General features: G+C 40.0%; 1 protein-coding gene across 1 annotated transcript in view; it reads right to left on the reverse strand.

Moving 5' to 3' along the window:
• Nucleotides 1–25,970, reverse strand: part of SCD5 (stearoyl-CoA desaturase 5) — a 195,612-nt gene that overhangs the window by 24,729 nt on the left and 144,913 nt on the right. The window contains exon 3 of the mRNA XM_049790298.1: nt 15,520–15,725. Within this exon, the coding sequence (XP_049646255.1) occupies nt 15,520–15,725 (206 nt within the window). The remainder of the gene's footprint in view (nt 1–15,519; nt 15,726–25,970) is intronic.

Raw genomic sequence — 25,970 nt, forward strand, 5'->3', positions numbered from 1 at the left:
GTACATCCTTGATCCAACTCACAAAGCATCTCATAATACATTCAACCTGTTCTTGAGCATCCTTCTTTGTCGGTGGATGTATTTTGAATGGACAAATAATAGAGCAAAAGACAGAATTCTACTAAAATTTGTTCAGTAAGGGTTTAATTTCTCTAGTGCTCCAGTGAAAATTGCCCCAATCACAAAACCTCAACATATTGTGTCAATCTCTCCACTTAATCATTTCCTGACACAGTTGATAGGATATAACATGGTGAAATGGAGACTGAGGAATCAGAATACATTATCTCAAAGATAACGTTCCCGGATAGCTCTGACATGACAGCCTACACATGACTGAACTAAATATTCATTTTTGATAATGGAACAGCTACCAACAAATTCATTATTCATGACAATATTTTCATTTCAACTGTCAGAAGACAAGGGGTCTCCTAATACATTGCTATTAGCAATTTCCATCAGTAAGAGGAAAAATCTACTTATTTTCACAAATATGTATGAATCATATTCTTTCCATTTTGATAAAGGACTCAGCTTTATTCAAGATTTTAATAAAATAGCTGTCATAAGGACATTAACCTCACAAATCATTTCAGAGCAAAAGTCACAAGTTGGAGAATGAGTAATGGAATTTTTTTTCCAATTCACCAGACTATTTTTTGCTTTAATTACATGCATTTGTGGCTTCAAATTCTTTATATTTTAGCAATTTCTAAGTTACTCTCTTTCTTGCTTACAAATAGCTATATTATTTACAAAGAGACTCTTGCATGAAGTAAAATAACACTAAAATGATGATTATTATCAGTAGAGTTATCTATTTTAGCTCAGAGCACCATAGAGTATGAACAAGATGCACATAAAATGCCTCATATGTTAATTTTTCTGTTAGACACTAAAGTCACTACTGAGTATATTTCAGAGAGGCAAGACGATCTTGAATAAGAAAGTGAGCTTTGTCAATTCACTTTGCTTCTCTTGAATAAAAGAAGAGAGGGAAAAAGAAATGTTACCTTTTTTTTAATCAATGGTATATCTAATGTGATGGGAAGATAACTACATACCACTTTTAAAACACAAATGATCACAAACATGAATACATGCTTAATTTTACCAATAAAAATTAGCAAATTCACTACGATGAAAAGTATTTTAAAAAATAAGCCTTTTGCATATTTGGCTCAGTAATTCTGCTTTAAATCAAAGGAAAGTATCATAGCTCTAGTCAAAGATCTGTGTACAAAGTTATGTCTTACAGCTCTGTTATAAGGATTTTTGAAAAGGGGTGAAAATCCTTAAGAGTTCATCAGAACTAGATGTAATATTTTCTCACAATGACATCTTAAGAAGGTATAAAATTAGAATAATTTCATAGTATTGTTAGCTGAAATTGTGGACTATCTACTTGCATTCAGAGTTCTATTTCTGCTCAGAATATAGAAAAATCCCAAGAAAGTGCTGTACCCATGAGAACAATGAGAGAAGGATGGGTAACATAATATAAAAATCATCACTTTACCTGAGACCATCAAAAAATTGAGATCACTATACAATTATGTAAAATGTATTCCATTTACAAACCTCTTTATTTTGGGGAGAACACAGTGAGAGAGAAGGTCACCATATAAATAAATATGAAAGAGCCGGCTAAATTTTTAATAAATCCTTAAAGGCCAGATGAGGGCTATGGAATGGCTGAGAGCCTCACCTTCAAGAAATTTGCGCTTACTTTCAAGCTCTTTTAGACAGACCTCTAATGAATGTTCTCAAGAAAGTTTAGAGGAATAGATGACAAAAGCCTAGTCTCTTTCAATGTCTTTTAAGACATTTATGTTTTGAACTGAAAATGTAATTTTAGTCTTCTGACTTGTTTAAAAATATTTTTCTTTATTTAAAATAATTTTTATTGTGACCAAAATGAATAACAAATCTTTCACAGTAATATTTAAGGTACATAGTGACAATGAATTAGGGCCATTCCCAGCACCAGGGTTGTCCTCTCTCCACCCTTGTTCCCAGCATGTGTCCCATATCTCCCTCCTTTGCCTCCTGGAGTGCTAGTGTAACTGTTTCCCTCTGTGTAGAGCTTGTTATAAATAGGGCATTGATTCTGTTGTCATTGACTTTGGGTTTGGTGTTTAAGTCTGATCATTTTTTATTTCCACTCAATGTTCATATGACTGTTTGGTCCTGGTACCATTCATTTTTATATCTTTTCAAATAACATGTGGACTTCAAGAGCTCTTGAGGTTAGAGAATTTTTATATATTCATTATTGGAAGAATAATAACTAGGTAAGAAATGCTCTGTAATAAAATGCTTTCTCCACTTTTTAATTTACTAAAGTGATAAATAAAATGACACATTGAAACAATGAAAACAAGTCTTTTATCTGATTCATAAATCAATGGTGAAAGGTAATACTTTTAAAAATAAACATAAATTAAATGGCTCTATGAAATGTTGTTTACACTTTCTCTTCTGGCTAAAGTCTTAGAGTTATATACCTAATTTGAAGGATTATTTCAAGAAAATATTCAGTGTTTGATTAGAGAACTATTTATACATGGTTTAGGAAAATAGTCTAAATACTTGTGGGCATGAAATCTATTTGAACCAAAACATTTTTCATAAAATTTAATTTTGCTTTGACTTTAATATAAGCTAATTTTATTTTTAAAGTAGCTAAGATTTCTTCTCAGCTTCAGTAATAAAGTAACATTTTAGTCAAGAAAATATAATTTACTGCAAACATATGCCAACTCTTTTATTAACTTGTCTATTCAAGGCCATGGAGGGCAGATTATTTACATTTCAGCCCCAAATGTAAGAGCCATCAAGTACATAACAAAGTTATTGATTTAGGGGGAGAGGCCTTGGGGCTGTTGTTTTGGGGCAACACTCAGAAGTGCTTGGGATTACTCCTTGGCTCTGCACTCAGGAATTATTCTTAACAGACTAGGAGGATCATATGGGATGTTGTAGATCAAACCTGAGTGAGTTTTGTGAAAGGCAAGCACCTTACCTGCTATTCTAGCTCTCTGGCCCCCTATACAAAGTTATTGTACGGATCAGAGACAATGCAGGTAAAGATAAGGTAGGTTCATAATTCATCATTAATAATGGAAGATATTATTGGCTAATGAAGTGAATCAAAGATGCCATTAACATGAAGCTAAGATAACAATTTTCAAATGATAGCTTTAGGATACATGAACATCTGTTGGTTAATGTGTCTAACTCACTAACAAATGAAGTATTATTCACTGCTCCAGACAGCTGTGAAACTGTCTCTTTATTCTGCCAGGGGAATTTCACACATAGAAATGGATGGTCATTGTGCAAAAAGAAAAAATGACTTCTGATTCAGGTGATGTGGTTTATACACACACACACACACACACACACACACACACACACACACACAAGTTCCCACATATGAGCAAGAAAAGTACCTCTTTCTAGATGCAAATAAATAACATTTAAATTTTGACTTGGGAATTTTTTAAAGTCAAAAAACGATTGGATTATTTGCCACACTGGTTTTCCTTCTTCCCAAATTTTTACTCACTTGACAATAGGGAAATTTTTGTTTTGAAGAAGCAACTTCAATATTGAATCATCTTAATTCTGAATTCCAGTGAATTCAACTGTTTGGCCACAGAAATCAAGATCTCTTTAGAAAGGCCAAAAGTTTAATAAGTATTGCTAAAGGGTGGCTTACCTCTTCTATTGACTTTGAATAAAAGATCTAATTAAACCCAATTCACACATCTTTCAGTAATTTTATCATCAAATCTTTGGAATACAGAGTCAGAATTTTAACTTCTGAAAAGCCTAATTGAATAGGGGTAAATTTATTTAAAGACTAAAAATTCCACTTTCCACATTGGCAGGGGTGGGTATAGGGGAACTCTGGTGGTGTTCTGGGGACAAAGTAGTGCTAGGGATTTAGCCTGAGGCTCCCTGTTCCATTACCCTCAAAACTTAGTCTGAAAAAAATACAATGGCTCTAGATGAGAGCCAAGTGGGAGAGAAGACTAGAACTGAATTGTTACTCCAATATAGAGGACCCTCTACAAAGGTAAGATTTGAGAAGAAGGAATATGTGCATACAAGAGGATCATATGAAAAGAATAAATCAAAGAAAGGTGATGAAGTGAGGAGAAAACATAAGAGGACAAAAATCTTACATAATCTTCCAGCCAAAAAATAAATGTAAAAGTCAGGCTGAATAACAAGCTAAAAGATCTTTGTTCTCTAATATAGCTAGGCAGAGAAAGAGATGTCTAAGTACTGAGACAACTGAAACAAGAGAAAATGTTCCTGTGGAGAGAAAAGCACAGATAGAAGAAGAAAGCTTTCTGGTAGATGAAGAGACAAAGCCTATGGGGACATGAAGAGGCAAATAAGAATGAAATGAAAAACAGACTTAATGGGCAGGGATAAGACAACAGGAGGGAAAGAGGCCTGGCCAGGTCTGGGCAGACATGTGCTGGGCTTCTCTTTTCCCCAAATCCATACGAAGGAGCCCTAGAAAGGAAGAACAAGTACTTCCAGAATCTGATGCTCTGATGGATGGTCAGACCTTCCCTAGAACAATCAAAGCCTGACACAATCTGGATGCTCTCAAAATACAGCCAGTAAACCACAGTAAAGGTGCACAGTGAGAAAGAAACAGGGTCTCTTGAGGAAAAACATGAGCTTCTCAGGGCCTCCACGAGGCAGATGTGATTTGGCAGAGAAGAACCACAAAGTTGGATTTTGGTGGCAGTACAGTCATGCAATGTCACCTGGGGTTTATTTTGAATCTTGAACCACCAAGCACCCATGGGAACAGACAACAGTTAAATCAAGGATAGCTAAGGAGCAAGGGAGGGAGAGGCCAGACCTCAGAGGCCTGACATCCACATCTCTCCCCAAATCTTACCCACATGTCTATCTAGATAGTGATTATCTTATTAGGACTTCTCGTTTGAGGGCTATTTTTTATAACATATATAATATATATGTTTTATATGAACAATTGCCCTACAAAGGTTTTGAATGTGCCCAGTCATTTAACGCCACAAACAGCCAGTCAAGAATTGTTCTATAAACTTAGCAACAAGTAGGGTGGGGCCCTAAGGAAAATGAACTCAGCACAAAAAGAGATGCTTCAAAAGAGCCCAACACAGAAACTTGATTAAGAGCCAGGGATTTTGTCAAGGGAGATGGAGCAGGATTTGCTGTGATTTCTTAGATCCAACCCCTTACAGGATCCCCACCCCAGAATAAGAGGGTGGAGATATGAGGTGTGAAGATGACTCAAGGATTTGTTGAACTGCTCAGCTGACACAGAAAAATGTCTTTCCTGACTGCAGGGAAAGACTAAGGGTTTGGAGACCACAGATATAGATAGTCCAGTGGATAAGTTTCTGGCCTTACACATGGCTTGATCCCTAGCATCACATATGGTGCCCCAAGACTGGCAGAAGTAATCCCTGAGTGTTATGTGGCCCCAAAGCCTAAATGAAAGCAAAGCAAACAAACAAAAATGTTTAGATAGAAATGACACAAAGCAACAACAAAAAAGATATCTTATACATGGATGGATATGGAGAGTATTATGTTGAGAGAAATGAGTCAGAGGGAGAGGGGTAGACATAGAATGATTGTGCTCATTTGTAAATATATATCTTTATATAATCAATTTATATAATTTATATGTAAATTATATAATTATATCATTGACTTATATAATCAATTTATATATATATATATATATATAAAGATAGTATGGCAATAATATACAAAGACAATAGAGACAAGGGCCAGAAGGATCAGTCCATGATAGGAAGTTTGCAAACATAATGAAGGAGTTCAGTTAGGGCACTCCTAAGTTTGTAGTTAGAAAGCACCACTATGACAAAAATAGTTGAAAATCTTCTAAACTGGGTATACAAGTAAGACTATAAGTGGGGATGAGGTCACCACCTCATTGCAAGTGGTTGACCCCAGCATGCTGGAATCTGGGCTTCAATAAATGTTCTTTGCTTTTGTATCCCATGTATCTCTGATCGATTGGTCTCATCTCTGAACTCAACAGGCTCTAGTGAAACAGGCTTCAAAAATGAGAAAAAGATCATCAGAGACATGCAGTCTCGTTTCTTCTTCAAATAGCAAGCTGGATAGATTTTTATCTCTTTCAGAGGCACCAGAAACAAAGTACTTCCTTTTCTAAATTATTCCATCTATTTTCTCTGAGTTTCTCCCAGGGCTATAATGCTGAGACAGGAACGAGACTTGTATCCTCCTACATTCTGTTCAAAAATACAGGGCAGTGTCTTCATGTCACTTCTGCAGCAGTCTCTTTATCTACCGGGTGATCACTGAGAACATTTCAAAACAATAAAGGAACTACAGAAAATGCTCATTGCTCAGGCTATATGTCAAGTCACCCTGAACCCATAGAAACAAAGTCAGGATTTCAATCCAGGATGCAAGATTACATAAACTTCAAGGCACCTCTGGAGTGCAGAGGCACTGGATGTACTGGATGTGAAGGAAGTGGGCATGCCAAAAGTCTTTTTGGAAAGTCATTTGAAGAAGACTTAGCAGAACAATTGTCAATCCCCACAACCCCTCTGCTTCTGGTTGGAGTGGTAATCTTCACCTTGTCGATCAAATGAAGAATGAAAGTCATTTTATGCTCCACCAACCTGTGAAGATTGGTAGAACAGAAAATGAAAGAACTCCTTCTTTACTGACCCTGAACCATTGCCATACCTTAGACCTCCACAGACCTTTTACATGTAAGATAAACATTCTCACTTTCTAAAGAAGATGGCTTAGTAGCTGAAGAACACCCAGGTTGAGAGTGGGGGTGTGAATTCAATCCTTGGTGCCACTGTATGAGCTGAGGTGACCCTGATCACTCATCTGTCTGGAAATCCCTGGCAATGAAAATGAAAAAACAAATGTACAGAAAGTTCTAGCTTTCCAAATTGAAAATGGGGGCCCCCTACTGTAGGAGTGGCTTTTTTCTAGGCTTACCTTAACACTTTATAGAGTGCAGGCCAAGAACAGAAGTGGAAGGTCCTGCCTCTGGTTTCTGGTTTCTGATTCCTTTCCTTCTCTTTCTAAATGACCCTGCCCCCTTTTTGTGTGGCCTTTTCCTCTGGGCTCAATACTTCAGAGCCCTTGCCTAGGTTAAACACACTTCTGGCCACTTTTTAGACTATGGATACACACACTTCTCACCTGAAAGTGGGCTCATGGCCATAAGGACATGGACATGGCCAGGACATAGCCTATAAGTGGGGAAGGTTCCAGATAGCATATCCTTCTGGTCAGTGGTGTTGCAGCCTGAAGGAGAAACATGGTCCTTAAAAGTACATGTCCTACAGTCTCCAGGGGCTACATGTTGTACTATCAGCTCATCTCCTAACACCTCTTTTTCATTTTAACAATTTCATAGTACAAACTTACAGTCCAGTTGACCTCAATATAATGATCTTTTAGAAAAAAAAGTCTGAAACTATAGCTTGAACTGTTTTCCTCTATCATGAATGTCACTCTATTGCCTTTATTAGATGTTGTAGTGCTAATATTTATTATATGTGCCATGGAATGTTGATCAGAGATGGCTGTCTGAAATACTTTGCTTTGATATGCTATCGTTAAGATAACACAAGTTTGGGGCTGGGCAGTGGTGCTAAAGGTAAGGTGCCTGCCTTGCCTGTGCTAGCCTTGGACGGACTGCGGTTCGATCCCCCGTTGTCCCATATGGTCCCCAAGCCAGGAGTAACTTCTGAGCACATAGCCAGGAGTAACCCCTGAGCGTTACCGGGTGTGGCCCAAAAACCAAAAAAAAAAAAAAAAAAAGATAACACAAGTTTAACAATTAATTACAGAACCCCAGGTAGACAGTTCAAGTGGGCAGGCATGTGGAAGGCTCTGATTTATTCCGAGCTCCGTAGAGAGGGACCCAGCAACACTCAGCACTTGTGGACCTAATTACCACACCACACAGCACTGCCAGAGTGACTGAGATTCAAGTATGACTGGAAGTGGCACTAATTAAAATTTAAATATCAACAGCAATGCCAATGTACCAAATAAGAATTCTGGAACCCATGGGGCCGGAGAGATAGCACAGCGGTGTTTGCCTTGCAAGCAGCTGATCCAGGACCTAAGATGGTTGGTTCGAATCCCGGTGTCCCATATGGTCCCCCGTGCCTGCCAGGAGCTATTTCTGAGCAGATAGCCAGGAGTAAACCCTAAGCGCCGCCGGGTGTGGCCCAAAAACCAAAAAAATAATTCTGGAACCCAAGTGTTTACACACAGTCTCAAGGAAGCTTTCCAAATGACACTTCACTGCTGACTTCTCGAATATGGGAATGACCAATGGTACTACCTCTGTATATCTTGGAAGCCCTCTTTCTTTTTTTGTTCAGTGGTTCCTTTTTATTTTGGGGCCATCACACTGGTGATGCTCAGGGCTTAGTTCTGACTCTGCACTCAGAGATCACTCACTGCTGGTAGGGCTCAAGGAACCACATGTGTTTCTGGGGATTAAATTATGTAGCATTTAAATTTAAGTAGCATGCAAAGCAAGTGCCTTATCCATTGTATTCTCACTCCAGCCTCAAATTTAGTGCTTCTAAGCCTTATTTGGGATTATGATGTCTAGGTTCTACAGGATATATAACTAACAAAGGACTTCAGTACTCATCCTGATATCAAAGAATGGTTGTAGGCCCTCTCACCTGACAAGTATAATCAAAGCACTTCTCAGCGTCTGAAGGAAAATCACAAGGGCTTCAAGAACCTGTCTTTCAAACATGTGGTCACAGATTCAAATTCCTGGTGTTGTGCATATGCTGAGTGTACTGCTGATAACTTTTGCCATTCCAGATGCCACAGTGTTCTATGATGATGTCACAATCACATATATGTAAATATCTCAAAAAGAGATATAACCCCCTCACAAGGAAAAGCACTTTTAAAAACTGTGTGACTACCACCACCAAGGAGTGTGATCTTAGACAAGCATATAATTAAGCACCAAAACAATTCCTGGTTAGCACCAGAAACTTAACGTGTGAGCCTCACCTCAGAATGCAAACTATGAGCATGAATGCAAGTGCCACAACTAAACAAGTGCTGATTATGGGGAGCACTATCACTGAGTCAGGAATATCACAACTGGGGATGTGTGGGTATTGGAGAACCCCATAACTGAAATTGTGAGCCTACAGTGAAATGGTACCATACTCTCATAAAAGAGACCCCCAGCATACCCTTGTCTCTTCCACTGCCTGAGAAGATGATGTCTATGAATCAGGAAATAGGATCTAAACAGACATTAAATCTACTAGCACAGCATTTGGATGTCCAGTCTCTAGAACTGAGAAATTCTAGCTTACTTAATGCTCCTTGATCTAAAGGTCAGAGCCATAGTAGGTCACTTGCCTTGCCTGTGGCTGACCTAGTTTTGATCCCTAGCACCCTGTATGGTCCTCTGAGCATTGCCAGGAGTGATCCTTGAGCACAGAGGCAGGAATAAGCCCTGAGTACTACTAGGCCTTCAAGTACCCCCAAAATACAAAACTCATTTAGGGTTCTTTGGTTATAGAAGCCTGACACAGATATACTTCACCCTCAAACTTTAATGCACATTTTGCATATGAGTCTTCCCAGAAGAAATATGGAAGGAATCTTAATGGGTCTAGGTGACTCATAATAATTATGTTTGTTTTTGTTTGTTTAGGCTTGGGACCACACCTACTGGTGCTCAGGGCTTACTCCTGGCTCTGTGTTCAGAGGTCATTGCTAGGGGTAGTCTGGGGACCATATGAGGTGGCTGAAGATCAAATTAGGTTCAGCTGCATGCAAGCAAGGCAAGCACTTTACTTACTGTATGATCTAACTCTATTGTGCGGGGGGGGGGGGGGGGAACACACCCAGTGGTGCTCAGGGCTTATTCCTGGCCTTGCACTCAAGTGTCACTCATGGTGGGGTTTGGGGGCTCATACAGGATTCTAGGCATCAAACCTGAGATAATCTTGTTGGCTAAATGCTTACCCACTGTAATATCTCTTCAGTACCCAATCTAGCACTTAAATTCAATGATTCTATATTTCCGTGAAATTAGACATAGTAAATACCCTTGCATCCATCTTCACAGGGTTAACCTCTCATTTCTCAGGACTTGATTTAGATGCTAGTTTCTTTTTTTTTCTTCTTTTTTGGTTTTTGGGTCACATCTGGTGGTGCTCAGGGGTTACGCCTGGCTTTGCACTCAGAAGTCTCTCCTGGCAGAGACAGATATGGGATGCTGGGATTTGAACCAGGGTCCATCCTATGTTGGCCGAATTCAAGGCAAACGCCTTACAGCTGTGCTATCGTTCTGGCCTCCTAGATGCTAGTTTCTTGTCCAGGACTTTCTTCACCCTCCTCAGCATGCTGTGTGACAGGAGCTCCTTGGCCAAGTTCCCATGGTGGACTGTACCACCCTATTAAAGCACCCCTCTTACAAGGGCATAATTATTTATGAATTAATGTGTGTGTTCCCAGCTAGCCTGCGAGTTCTTTTTTTGCCCTTCAATTCGTCTAATTGAGTTTTTCAGACCTGTTATTTGACCTGATATTTCAGTTTGGAGTTTTTCTGATTTCTATCTTCATATTCTCTTGATTCTTATTAGTGTTCTCTTCTATACTTTCTTTGAGTTCTGTGAACATCCTCCATATTTCTTCTCTAAACTCCATATCTGAGAGACTAACTAGGTGGTTGGCCGTTTTTTGGGTCTTCAGAATTGCCATCTTCATTTTCATTGCAGGTGTTGGCCTGCGTTGTTTCCCCATTATTACAGTTGTATTGTGGGTTTTTCTACGTGTTGTGGTGGTATTCATTGGCAAGTAAGGAAGCTGAAGAAATTCAATCTCAGACTGCTGGGAACAGCAAGGCCCAAGATGACCGCCGAGCGCCTCTGACACCCAGTAGAAACCAGCAGGAATCAGTCTGTGTACGGCCTGACCCACCTTTGAAGCAGGCAAGACTGTCGGCAGGAACGCTGATGCAATCCAATCTCAGGCGTCTGGGAACAGAATGGCCCAAGATGGTCTCTGCGCACTCCTGACTCCCAGCAGAAACCCGCAGGAATCAGTCTGTGTATGACCCGAACCACCTCTGAAGCAGGCAAGACCCTAGCCTGCAAATTCTAAGGGAACAGATCAATTGTTAAGACTGTGCCCTCAGCACTGATTTCTAGTAAGAATTCGATGATACATTTAAGATGAGATGAGTCGGTGATTTTTCAGAGCTACTTCTCTTCAGCATGAGACTGCTGATGAATGACATTCATCTTTGTTCTTTAGCCTACATTTAGAAACAGCCTTGGAGCATATTACTGCAAGTACATACTTAATGAATCATGTTATCACATTTTTTTAAAGGGAAAAAGTGAAGGGGGGACACCCTTCCATTTTTATGGTTGAAGAAGCCCAGTCTATTATGGTTTAGTTCTCATTCATAAAATAGAAAATGCTTTGCCTTCTCATCTGGGCTCTACAAATTAATCTAAAGCCTGATTGTCCCAAAGCATTTCTAATTATATAGCAATGTCATTTATATTGAAAAATTGGAAATGACATACAATTCAGTCACTGAGAGATGGTTAAATGAACTCTCTGGTGAATGTAATACAGCCTTTGACATAGACCCTGAGAATCAAATCTGAAGTTAAATAAGATATAAAATAGCAGAAATTTGACTGCCACAGGCAAAGTATGCAAACATAAGTATAAAATAGAGAAGATAGTTTTGTATATTGTTTTCAGCATGCCTCTCTATCAGTGCTTGGGATCTGAAGGACCCCTGATGACGCTTGACCTGAGCTTGACCATTTGTGCTCAGGTTTGCCTGACCTGGAGGCCAGCTCCTGGGGACTGTGCCAAGCCCTGACCTTCAACAGTGGGCCTGGCTGCATGCAAGGCAAGTATGCCCCTTCTTTTAACTATTTTCTGGGCCCACATATTTTTAATGACATTTAATATTTTGTTCTTATGATGAAAAAAAATTAAAATCTGCTAATTAAGAACATCTGGTTATTTTCTGCTATAATGTTTTGGTCACCAGAACTGGGGATGTGATTCAGTCAGTGGTAGAGTATAGGTCTTCCACATGTGAGGCCTAGTTTGAACCCTGGCAGCACAACACAGGAAAAAAAAATGAATTCATAAGGCTGTTCTTGGCTACTGCTCCTAGGTGTGTTCACCTGAGAGCTGGTACTAAGGTGCACGCAGAAGACTCTATGGGGAGATCCAGTGCATCAGGGAATGGAACCCCCTGGAACCTTCCCAAAAGCCCACTTCCTGGTTGTGCAATGACACACTGACCTGCTCATCCTGTGCACTGACAAATTCCCATACACATTTTTTCTATCATGTCCAATGAGAGCAGCAGGAAGCAGGCAATACTGTAATGCCCAGGTATTACTGAAATTGGTTCTCAGAAGGCTTAATCCACTGCTATAATGTGGAGGAGCTTGAAAGCCTGGTCCCAAACATTTGGCACAGCCGCCCCACCATCTCCTCACTATGTGAGAGTGGGGAAAATGGGCCACATTTCTTTGTTGGGTTTTATTTATTTGGACCACACTCAACTGTGCTAATGGCTTACTCCTAGCTCTGTGCTCAGAGGTTACTCTTGGCAGGGATTGGGAGACCATATACGGTTTTATGATTAAACCTGGGCCTGGGCCCGGAGAGATAGCACAGCGGTGTTTGCCTTGCAAGCAGCCGATCCAGGACCAAAGGTGGTTGGTTCAAATCCCGGTGTCCCATATGGTCCCCCGTGCCTGCCAGGAGCTATTTCTGAGCAGACAGCCAGGAGTAACCCCTGAGCATCACCGGGTGTGGCCCAAAAACCAAAAAAAAAAAAAAAAAATACCTGGGCCAGCCACATGCAAGTCAAGTGTCCTAGCCTCTGCACTATCACTATGGCCCCAGGAGCACATTTTTTTAATTAATATCTTTATTTAAACATGTTGATTACAAATATGATTGTAGTTGGGTTTCAGTCATGTAAAAGAACATCCCCCTTCACCGGTGGAACATCCCCATCACCACTGTCCCAAATCTCCCTACTCCCCACCACACCCCCACCTGTACTCGAGACAGGCTTTCCCACTGCCCTCATTCATTCACATTGTTATGATAGTTCTCAGTGTAGTTATTTCTCTAACCACTCTTTGTGGTGAGCTTCATGGCATGTGCTGCAGTTTCTTTAGCCATTCATCTGTTGAAGGGCATCTTGGTTGTTTTCAGAGTCTGGCTATTGTAAATAGCACTGCAATGTATATAGGTGTGAGGAAGGGACTTTTGTATTATATTTTTGTGTTCCTAAGAAATTCCTTAGTGTTCCTTTTGTGTTCCTTAGGAGTGGTATAGCTGGATTGTATGGAGCTCAATTTCCAGGTTTTGGAGGAATCTCCATTTTGCTTTCCATAAAGATTGGACTAGATGGCATTCCCACCAGCAGTGAATAAGAGTTCCTTTCTCTCTACATCCCTGCTAGCACTGATTGTTCTCATTCTTTGTGATGTGCACCAATCTCTATGGCGTGAGATGGTACCTCATAGTTGTTTTGATTTGCATCTCCTGATAATTAGTGATGTGGAGCATTTTTTCATGTGTCTTTTGGCCTTTGTATTTCTTCTTTATCAAAGTGTCTATCCATTTCTTCTCTCCATTTTTTGATGGGATTAGATGTTTTTTTCTTGTAAAGTTCTGTCACTGCCTTATATATTTTGAATATTAGCCCCTTATCTGATGTGTATTGGGTGAATAGTTTCTCCCACTCAGTGAGTGGCTCTTGTATTCTGGGCACTGTTTCCTTTGAGGTGCAGAAACTTCTCAGCTTAATATATTCCCATCTGTTTATCTCTAGGAGCACATTTCTAAATCAAGCTTCCTCTGGGGCAAGAGACTCTTATATCAGGCAAGGTGCAGCCTTTCTTCCATTTTTAGGATATTAAGTTTAGACTGTGCTCAACCCAACTTGCCTATGGGAGAATGGTTTTCTAGTGGCCACTAGCTCAATCTATTATTTCAAGGCTGTAACCAAATCTATATTTGATCTTTTTATTTTACATAAATACCTTTCTTCAAGGTGTCAAGCCATTATTAATACTCTCATAGTGGCTAGCTTTGCAGATCTTGACTAACATGAATATTGTCCATTCAACCTCCCAGTTCAGAGGTAAATACAGTTACTCTTTTATCCCAGTACAACTACAGTCCAGCCTTGAGCAACATAAGGGTTAAAGGTACCAATAGTCCCATTAGGTTAAAAATCTGTGTGAGCCTCTTGACTCCTTCCAAAACTTAACTATGAAGAGTTTATTGTCAGCTGGGAGTTCTAAAAACATAAATGGTAGTTTGACATGAATTTCCTAAACTATATGTATTACAAATGTATTATTACAATAAAGTAAGCGAGAAAAAATAGTTATCAAGAAAACTAGGGGGCCAGAGTCATAGCACAGTGGTACGGAGTTTGCCTTGCTCACAGCTGACCCAGGACTGACCCTGGTTCGATCCTCGTAGTCATGAGCAATTTCTGAGCGCAAAGTCAGGAGTAACCCCTGAGCACCATCAGGTGTGACCCAAAAAACAAAAAAAAGAAAAGAAAATTATAACAGAAAAGTGCATACTTTATAGTACTATACTGCATTAATTAATTTCACATATTTCCATTTTTTCTTCATAAGAGAATCTAAGTGGCCCTATTAGGTCAAACATATGCGGCTCAAAGATTGTCTACATAGATAATTTTCCTGCATATGTGGCTGAAAGTAGATCCATCCTGTGAATGGAGATGAATAAATACCTCAGCTGCAACACACACACACACACACACACACACACACACACACACACACACACACACACCACATTCCCAGGTGCAACATTCCCAGGAATAAAGAGCTGGAAGACTTCATTTCCAAAAAAAGAACAGGGTAGGGCCCCTGGAGAATGTGATATTTGGGGATAAATGCATCCATGAAAGGAAGCAATCCCCTTGAAACACACGGATGGGCAAGTGAGGAACCAGAAAAACACCAGAGCAGACTGCTGATCAGAAAGAACGAACAATAGGCTTATTTGAAACCCATTTCAAATTAAAGACTAAATATGTGAACAGGGAAACTCAATGATGAGGAGAGAATAAATAAAGGGCTGGTAAAAAATACACTGGGTAGAATGCTTGCCTTACACACTGCCAACCTGGGTTTAATTCCCAATTCTCTATGTGGTCCCTTGAGCACCACCAGGAGTGTTCTTTAAGCATAGAGCAAGGAGTAAGCCTTGTGTACTGCCAGTTGTGCCCCCTCCCCCAAACAAAAGAAAGGAGAGGTCCATCAGAAAGGAAGACCAAGTCAGCATGCCAATGAGATCTTCCACCCCCAGTGCTGTATTTGCCTTGCGTCCTGAGGGGCAGCTCTATGTCTCTAATGGGCATCCACTTACTTTCTCTGGATCCGAACCACCGGGTCCTCCAGAAGGTCCGTTAAGTCAAGTTTTCTCCCCTTCTCAATGACATCCCGATGCTTGCGAACGAACAGCCACCCGATGTGGGAGAAGAAGAAACCCCTGCGGGCATTGTGGGGGTCAGCGTCGGTCTCAGAGTACTTGTGATGAACTCGGTGGTCCCTGGACCATTCGAAGATGTCATTCTGCAGAAAGAATGCAAACCCCTGAGTGAGGGATAGAGGCCCTAGTGCCTTCTCGATGCCTTCTCAGTCTCCTCCCACCAGCTAGTCCTTGAAGCCTCTTGCTCCATCCTTACTCCACCATTGTTCAACTTTAGTCTTAGCTAAAATCAGGAGGTTCAGGTCTGTTGAGTGAACTAGTAGGGAGATCAAAGAAAGTTTGGGGTCACTTCTAAAGCCTTTTGGGAGATCATTTACATCAAGAAAAGAGAATATTAGCATAAAGAGATAGTAGATTATGCACTTGCTTTGTATGCTGCTGACCCAGGTTTACATCCCAGGTACTGCATATGATCTACCAGTACCATCAGGAGTGACTCCTGAACACAGAGCCAAGAGGAAACCCTAAACCCAGCCCTAACCACTGTCTTATCTTTTGACCTCTTCATCAAGATTAAAATGACCTCTTTATCGAGATAAAAATGCCAGAAAATGAAAACCCAAGAAGCTATATCAACAAATAAGTTCTATAAAAGAAACGGGAACAAGAATATGGTTAAAAGGCTTCTTTTAAAAAGAGGAAGTGATGGGCTAGAGTGATAATGTAGCAGATATTTGCCTTTCACCCTGCCAACCTGGTTTTGATCCCTGACATTCCCCCAAGCCCAGGAGTAATCCTTGAACCCTGCTGGGTGTGATCCAAAAACAAAAAAAGAAAAGAAAGTGACTTTAGCTTCCAGAGGACCCTGGTATATTGGGTTGTATTCCCCCAAGGTCAGGGAGGACAGCACTCTCTGGAATCCTAAAAGGTCTCTGGAGCTTCAGACAAACCCTGATGGTGCAGCAGTCTAAGTAATTCAAACATTGGGTGGCCTGAGCAGGCAGTGGAACATGCTCTGATGATTGTTTTTAATAACAGACAAAAGGGTTGGGGGCCAGGGTTTTGGGAGACCTGAGGAAGCTATGTGTATATATATACATATATACAAAAATTGAATTTTGGGTTGCTCCCTGTACAATGCTCAGGGCTTACTCCTCAGCACACTCCTCTCTTCTCTCTCTTCTCTCTTCTCTCTCTGTCTCTCTCTCTCTCTTTCTCTCTCTCCTTACTCAGCCAAGCATACTTCACTCTCAGCTTTGTTTAGATCACATTTCCTGCAGCTACACTTGTTCCAAACCAACTTTCCCTAGATGGAAATATGGTGTTTGGGACTATTATATGCCAGTGCTCAGTGGACCATATAGGATGTCGAGGATAAAAACCAGAACTCACTGCACGTAAGACAAGAACCCTACCCACTGTATTATTCCTCTGCCAACAAAAAATTTCATGACTTTTTTTCCACACTAGTCACTTTTTTATAGAGTCTGTCATTTCATACACAGTGGCTTCATCCTGCTGCTAAAAAAAAGAGAGAACTAATTTTGAAATCCAATTAATAACAGTTTTTTTAAATGTCTTTGTATTTAGATTTAATACTGGCAGTACTGGGGGCCAATCCTTGTTATATGCTTCTGGAAGGTAACTCAACCTTGTTCATTTTATTGTGCCATTGAAAACTTTAAAACATTGTTTAACCCTTGGGTAATGAAATAAGAGAAAGGTAGATTTAAAAAAATATTTTTGGGGGGGCCACACCTGGCAGTGCTCAGGGGTTACTCCTGGCTGTCTGCTCAGAAATAGCTCCTGGCAGGCACGGGGGACCATATGGGACACCGGGATTTGAACCAACCACCTTTAGTCCTGGATCAGCTGCTTGCAAGGCAAATGCCACTGTGCTATCTCTCCGGGCCCTTAACAATAAATTTAAGGAGAATATTTCTGCCTGCTGTGTGCCTTAACAAAAAGGAGACATTTTTTAAATGGTCACTGCTTGCTTTGTGTCTGCTTGGTTTCCTGTCACCTGCTTGCTTCCAGGATGCAGCCTTGAAAGCCCAGCAAAAAAAGTCTCCACCCAAGTGCATCTTCTAGCCAATGAACCCAACCATAAAACATAGGAAAAAAACCACATTACAAATGTGATAACGGGGAAACAACGCAGGCCAACACCATGCATAGAGAAGGAAGATGTTAGCTCTGATGACCTGAAAACTGCCAACCACTGAGTTAACCTCTCAGAAAAGTTTAGAGAAGAGGGGCCGGACCAATGGTGCATGTGGTAAAGTGTCTGCCTTGCTTGCGCTAGCCTAGAACGAACTGAGGTTCTATCCCCCAGCATCCCATATGGTCCCCTAAGCCAGGAGCGATTTCTGAGACATAGCCAGTAGTAACCCTTGAGCATCACAGGGTGTGCCCCCCAAGAAACCCTCCCCCCAAAAAACAAATAAGCAAAAAATTTTAGAGAAGAAATAGGGAGGATGTTCATATAACTCAAAGAAAGCATATCAGGGATCTCAAACTCACGGCCCGTGGGCCACAAACGGCCTTTCGTACAACATTTTGTGGCCCTGCCCTAGAGGAATCTTTTTTTGTTTTGTTTTGTTTTAGTTGTGTGGGTCACACACCCCTCCCCAATGTTCAAGACTTACTACTGACTTTGTACTCAAGGATCACCCCGACTTTGCCTCCTGCAGCCCCTAGGTCAATTGAGTTTGAGACCCCTGGAGCTGAACAGACCACAAAGATAGAAATCTGAAAAATCCAAACTGAAATAACAGGACTGAAAAACTCAGTAGATGAAAGAAAAACCTCAATAAAAAGCCTCTCCAAAAGAATAATAGCAGCTGAGAATAGAATCAGGGATCTGAAAGATGAGATGCATAACTCCATACAGCAGAAGAGATTGGAAAAGAGCCTTAAAGCAAATGATCAGACAATAAAAAAAAAGTACTCAAAGAATGTGAACAGTGAAAATAGAAGTCTTTGATAAACTCAACAGAAACAACATAAGAATCACTGTAGTCCCAGAGACCCAGGAAGAAAATCCCCAAGATGAATTAACAGTCAAAGACATCATTGCAGAGAAACTCCCAGAGCTGAAGAGTACATACAACCAAATACAGCATGCCCAAAGAGACCAGCTAAAAGAGACTCAAAGAAAAACACCCAAAACACATCCTAGTCACAATGAGGAATCCCACAGATAGGGATAGAATACTAAAAACAGCAAGATCAAAAAGGGAAATTACATTCAAAGGAGCATCCTTAAGATTTATAGCAGACTTGTCACAAGAAACCCTCAAGGCCAGAAGGCAGTGGTGGAATATAGTGACAAAACTCAATGAAATGAATGCTTCGCCTAAAATACTGCACCCAGCCAGACTCACTTTCAGGTTTGAAGGAAGCATACTTAAAGGATAAACAACAGCTTAGGAACTTTACAGACTTAAAACCAGCTTAAAAAAAAGGTTTAAGACAAGACTCACTAACAAACACATCAAACTTCTACACAAAGATAACACTAAATCCCATGACAATTATCTCTCTGAATGTCATAGATTAAATGCACTAGTTAAGACACAGAGTGGATAAATAAATCAAAAAGTTGAAGCCAACATTCTGCTGCCTAATAAGAAACACATTTGAATAGTCAGAACAAACATAGTCTCAAAATCAAAGGTTGGAAAAAAAGCATCCAAGCAAACAATTTCCTTAAAAAGCTGGAGTGGTCATATTAATATCAGATGACATAAACTTTAGACTCAGAAAGGTTATAAGGGACAAAGATGGACATTTTGTAGTAATCAAGGGATATGTACAACAGGAAGAAATCACACTCCTAAACATATATGCACCCAATGAGGGACCAGCAAAATATTTAATACAATTGTTGACAAATCTAAAAGAAGACATAAATAGCAACACAACAATAGTGGGACACTTCAACACTGCCCTGTCACCCTTGACAGGTCAACCAGGCTGAGACCCAACAAGAATATACTGAAAAGAGAAATGGAAGAAAGTGGTCTAGTAGATATATATATCCATATATATATATATATATATATATATATATATATATATATATATATATATATATATATAGAACTCCTACCCCAGAAAACGGGATACATGTTCTTCTCCAATGCACATGGATCATTCTCTGGGATAGACTACATGCTAGCCCATAAAAAAATATCTCCATATTGGGGTCAGAGCAGTAGTGCAACAGTAGAGAGAGTTTGCCTTGCATGCAGCTGACCTAGGATGGACCTAGGTTTGATCCCCGGTGTCCCATATGGTCCTTCAAGCCAGTAGCAATTGCTGAGTGCATAGCCAGGAGTAACTCCTGAACATCACCAGGTGTGGCCCAAAGACAAACAAACAAAAATATCTCCATAAAATCAATAATATAGAAATTGTAATGACTACCTTCTCAGAGCACAAAGCACTGAAATTAGATGTGAAATACAAAGGAACTTAGAAAAGAAACTTTAATACCTTGAAATTAAACAGCTCACTACTGAACAACTAGTGGGTCAGAAATGAAATAAAAGAGAAAATCAAAACATTCCTGAAAACAAATGTCAATGTAGACAAAAATTATCAGAATTTATGGGACACAGCAAAAGCAGTACAAAGAGGAAAATTTATAGCTTTGCAAGCACACATCAGGAAGAAAGAGGAGGCCTACATAAATAGCTTAATGACACAGCTTATAAAATTAGAAAATGATCAACAAAAGGAACCCAAAATAGGTAGGCAAAAGGAAATAACTAAGCTTAGAGCAGAAATCAATGAAGTGGAAAAAAAATTTTTTTTTTTTGGTTTGTGGGTCACACCTGGCAGTGATCAGGGGTTACTTCTGGCTCTATGCTCAGAAATCACTCCTGGCAGACTCCGGGAATCATATGGGATGCCGGGATTCAAACCACCGTCTTTCTGCATGCAAGGCAAACACACTACCTCCATGCTATCTCTCTGGCCCCTGAAGTGGAAATTTTTTTAAAAAATAAATCTTTAACAAAATAAACAAGATTGACAAACCACTAGCAAAACTCACAAAGAAAAGAAGAGAGAAAAACTTAACAAACTGGATTAGAAATGAAAAGGTAGAGATAGTATGGAAGTAAGGCGTTTGCCTTGCATACAGAAGGACAGTGGTTCAAATCCCAGCATCCCATATGGTCCCCCGAGCCTACCAGGAGTGATTTCTGAGCTTAGAGCCAGGAGTAACCCCTGAACACTGCTGGGTGTGACCCAAAAACAAAAACCAAAAAAAAAAAAAAAAAAAAGATCAAGATAGATATTGCAGACATTCAAAGGGTAATCAGAGACTTCTTTGAGGAACTCTATGCCACAAAACATGAGAACCTAGAAGAAATGGATAAATGCTTGGACTCTTATAATCTTCGATGGTTAAACCAGGATAATCTAGCATATCTAAACAGACCCATCAATGCTGAGAAAATTAAAATGGTAATCAAAAGTCTTCCCAAAAATAAAAGCCCAGGCCCAAATGAATTCACAAACAAATTCTTTCAGAATCTGGAAACAACCAAGATGCCCTTCAACAGATGAATGGCTAAAGAAACTATGGTACATAAAGAAAATATGGTACATAAGAAGTTAGTATGGCCAAGTGGTCTAAGAAACTGTGGTATGTATACACAATGGAATATTATGCAGCCATCAGGAGAGATGAAGTCATGAAATTTTCCTATACATGGATGTATGTGGAATCTATTTTGCTGAGTGAAATAAGTCAGAGGGAGATAGATACAGAATGTCTCACACATCTATGGTTTTAAGAGAAACAAAATATGTTATTGTAATATTGCCCAGAGATAATAGAGATGAGGATTGGAAAGACTGGCTTCACGATATAAAGCTCACCACTAAGAGTAGTGAGTGCAGTTAGAGAAATAACTACACTGACAACTATCATGATAATGTCAATGAGTCAGAGAAGTAGAATGCCTGTCTCAAATACAAGTGGGAGAGTGGAGGAAGGAGATGGGGGGCATTAGTGATGGGATTGTTGCACTGGTGAAGGGGGGGTGTCCTTTTTATAACTGAAACCCAACTACAATCATGTTTGTAATCATGGTGCTAATATAAAGATATTATTCACTTGTCCAATGTAAATCCATGGAAACTCAGGTTTATAGTTGAAGCTGAGGAATCTTCTGTACTTTCTAGGCCACAGTCATGCCCTCTAATCCAAGCAGATTTATGGCCAATCAAAAGGAAGGGAATATTTTTTTTTAATTTCTTTACATTGAAAACGTAAGTAAAGTTAGTGAAATACCATACCTGGTACCATTTTTTTTTCTCTCTTTACTTTTTCCCATAAACTAACTTTGGAATCTGAAAGTTTAAAGATAGATCCTATAAATTAAACAACACTATAAAAATTATTTTAAAAGAATTTTTCAAGGTTATTCTTTGCAATGCTTATTTATGTTTATGAGCTTTTAGCTTCCACTGTAAACTACATCAATTTATTTTCTATTCCATATGGTCTGGCAAGTAATTCCTCCCTTTTCCACTTTATGGTGTTAACCCCATAGCAGAAATAATGAGTGACAAGAATAAGCACCAAAATAAATATACAACACCATCACAACCACTCTGACTGGTGCCAATACTCTACCATAGCCCTGGGCTTACCCATAGTACAGAATTCCCAGGTTTCAAACCTCAGTGACTATCCTTCATGAACCAAATGCAACAGCAGCTGGTCTTTCATTAAATTCCTCAAAATAAAGCCATGTATTTTCTTTTTTGTTCCAGTGAAATTTAACACAGTAAAAAGATTTGTGATCACTGTAAAAAAGAAAAAGAAAAAATAAATAAAAGAAAAAATATGTTTTACAGAGGATGAAAATGAGTTCTTAGTAGTCTGCGTAAAGCAAAAAATTTAGCCTAACTTACAGCTAGAAAAGAGGTCCTTAGATCTTGGCAATGTATGTAATGGTTGGAAAGAATAAAAACATTTATTATTTATCATCACAGAATCTGGAGTTGGAAAGAAAGTTCAAATGCCAGTCAAGACCACTGCAGACTATGCAGACTTGCCTTGCAGACTATCCAGGCTCTGGATTTGATTCCTGGCATCAGGAGAAAAAAAAATGGTTTCAGTCCTGTTGCATTATGGCAAGCAAATAAGAACCCTAACAGTGTGGGAAGGGAAAAAACCTGTCTCTGAGTCATACCAGTCCAAAGATATGATAACCTTTGTAATGGAGGAAATCTTTTCAGAAGACTGGAGAATCCTTGAAATACAGAAGTGCCGGGCCCAGAGAGATAGCACAGCGGTGTTTGCCTTGCAAGCAGCCGATCCAGGACCAAAGGTGGTTGGTTCGAATCCCGGTGTCCCATATGGTCCCCCGTGCCTGCCAGGATCTATTTCTGAGCAGACAGCCAGGAGTAACCCCCTGAGCACCGCTGGGTGTGGGCCCCCCCCAAAAAAAAAAGAAATACAGAAGTGCCAGGTCTAGTGCATCAGCTGGACTATCAGCAGAAAGAATAGGCTCCTGCTGGAACAAAGGCTGTGATAAGAAGATCTGAAAATATCATTAACAGTTCCCCCTTGGCAGAATCCAGACAGGCTTTGGGGAGCAATTTGAGAAAAAATAAAAAGCCAACTTGGCAGGGGCCTGAAAGGTTTTTTAAAGTGTTTGCATGCCTTCCATGCTATTGACCCAGGTTCAGTTCCCAGCACTCTATATAGTTCTGTGAGCCCTACTGCTAAGGATCTCTTAGTACAGATTTGGAAGTCCTGAGCACTGCTAGGTGGGGTCTGAGAATAAAATCAAGAGCAAAAAGCAATTAACTTTGCAGAGATAAAAGGATATATCTCCCCATTCTGAGTGTTGACCACATCTTTTCCTGAAGTGTAATGCCTTTCTTTTACTTTATGGTAGGCATTCTCCAGCTTGGAGATTTGCGCCCATCCCTACTTGGAATGTTTACTTGGATCTGTTCTTTTTGGAGAAGGTCTAGTTCTCTCTTTTTCTCTTTCTCTCACCTCAAAAACACCTTAGAGCTTTAAAATAAATGCACCCTACTTCACTTTTCATCTCCTTCCTGAAATCCTTTTCTGTGAGGGCAGGCAAAAGACTTCAAGACACCGGGATAGAGGTCAGGACTGACTTTTCAATTTCGAACAAAAAGCAGTTTCTCAAGAAATTGAATGGAGGAGGAGAAACACAAATATGAAATAATGGGGGCCAGGGGCCAAGGAATTTTAGGTGCTTTGGTGGTATTAAAAAAGGACAGAACTAAATATCCAAGCCAAAATCAACAACAATGAAATAATGAGACCCAAAGTTTAACCATCAAAACTAAAAATGGGCCTGTTATGGTGACAGGCTAGGGGGCAAAAAGGGGTGGTATGGTATGCATTTGGGGAACATTGGTGGAAAGAGGTCTACATTAGTGGTGGTATTGGCCCTGATACATTGTATGTCTGAAACCCAACTAGAAAATAAAATTTGTAAATCAAACTTTGAAAACAATGGTTTCAATCAAATATTTAATATATATAATAATAAAACTAAATGAAACTTAAAATAAAGCAATTACTTACTCCAGCCTGAGTTCCACAGTCTCCTGAAGACTAGGGGTGTTGGGGGTTTCTCTACCCTACAAAATGTAAACCAAGTGGGACTCAGGCACATCCTGCAACTATCTAGATGGTTAGTGGGATTCAAGTGTCTCTGCCACATAAGTGCTCATGGTAAATTTGATTTGATTAATCCTGAACCTCCCAGACATGCCAGGGTAACCAAGGTGAAGGGATGAGTATTAGAACATTGTATGACTAAAACTCAACTAACAACTTTTTAACTCTGTATCTCGCGTGATTTAATAAAAAAATAAAAAAGAGAATACAGTGGAACTCCTCTCAAGTCTGCCATTCTCTTCTTCACTTCATATGAGACACTCTGCAACCAGACTTTATTCTCATGACCTTAGTTGATTGTTCCTTCTAAAATGCAAGAAGGAAAAAAACTATGTGCTCAGTTCATAGATGGTAAAATCAAGACTGAGAAGATGTTTGCTTGTTTATATAACAAGCCAAAACTTTAACTCAACCATGAAGGCATCCAATCTGTTCTGAGTTCACACTCCTTTAGGTAAGGTATGGAAAACCTTTTATAAGAGATCTCAAGGCCGGAAAGATAGCATGGAGGTAAGGTGTTTGCCTTGCATGCAGAAGGTCAGTGGTTCAAACTCCGGCCTACCATATGGTTCCCAGAGCCTGCCAGGGGTGATTTCTGATCTTAGAGCCAGGAGGAACCCCTGAGCACTGCTGGGTGTGACCCCAAAAAAACAAACAAAAGAGCTCTGCTTTTTTTGTTGTTGTTGTTGTTTTGTTTTGTTTTGTTTTCATGGAGAAAGGTTGCAATGGCTCTAATTTGTGGCAAAGCAGTTTTACACAGATTCTAAGAGTCAAATGCTTGGAAGCGTTATTCTTTTTGTTTTTTTTTTTTTTTTTTTTTTTTTTTTTTTGGTTTTTGGGCCACACCCGGTGACGCTCAGGGGTTACTCCTGGCTATGCGCTCAGAAGTCGCTCCTGGCTTGGGGGACCATATGGGACGCCGGGGGATCGAACCGGGGTCCGTCCGAGGCTAGCGCAGTCAAGGCAGGCACCTTACCTTTAGCGCCACCGCCCGGCCCCTGGAAGCGTTATTCTAAAAGAAAAAATAATAACCCTAATGCAACAAAAAAAATATGATAAAGACCAAGTAGAGCAGAAATGTCTGTTTCAATTCTTGCTACCTGGGCACTGTCCAGAGAAGCCATTCAACTGAGGTTGGAAAATGAAGTCAAGGTTTTGACCACATTCCAAATCATGAAGCATGAAAAACGGATCGAAACTAAAGTACTTTAAGATGTACTTTTCCCTAATAAGGTTTTGCTTATATTTGCTTTTACTTATATTTGATTCCAAAGTTGAGCTCAGAAGAACAAAACATTAGCCAAACATTGGGGCTGAGAGAGGGCAAAAGTCCTTTGTTTCCCCCAAGGGCCTGCTTCTTCACACTTACTTGCATTTTGCTTTCACTGGTAGTGACTGGCAGAAGGGAGAAAAGTCAACTAGTGACCAGCTTTCATGTTGGAAAAAAAGCCTCTTGTATTTTGAATGTGTTGAATAGGGTCAATATGTGTGGTAGAGCTGTGAGGTGTTGGGAAGGCAGGGAAGGTGGGGAAAACCTCAGAAGACAACCCAGGACAGTGCCAGGGATCCAAAGAGACCTCGCACATGTCTTCCACTCAGTGTTTACACAATGCTGATTACATGAGCACATAGAGCTGGGTGCTTCTCACCATCACTCTCTATTCAGGGCAGGAAGAGGGAGAGATGGATGAGCAGAGAC

The sequence above is a fragment of the Suncus etruscus genome, chromosome 16 (genome assembly GCF_024139225.1).
Source record: "Suncus etruscus isolate mSunEtr1 chromosome 16, mSunEtr1.pri.cur, whole genome shotgun sequence".
In the NCBI taxonomy this organism is placed as follows: domain Eukaryota; kingdom Metazoa; phylum Chordata; class Mammalia; order Eulipotyphla; family Soricidae; genus Suncus; species Suncus etruscus.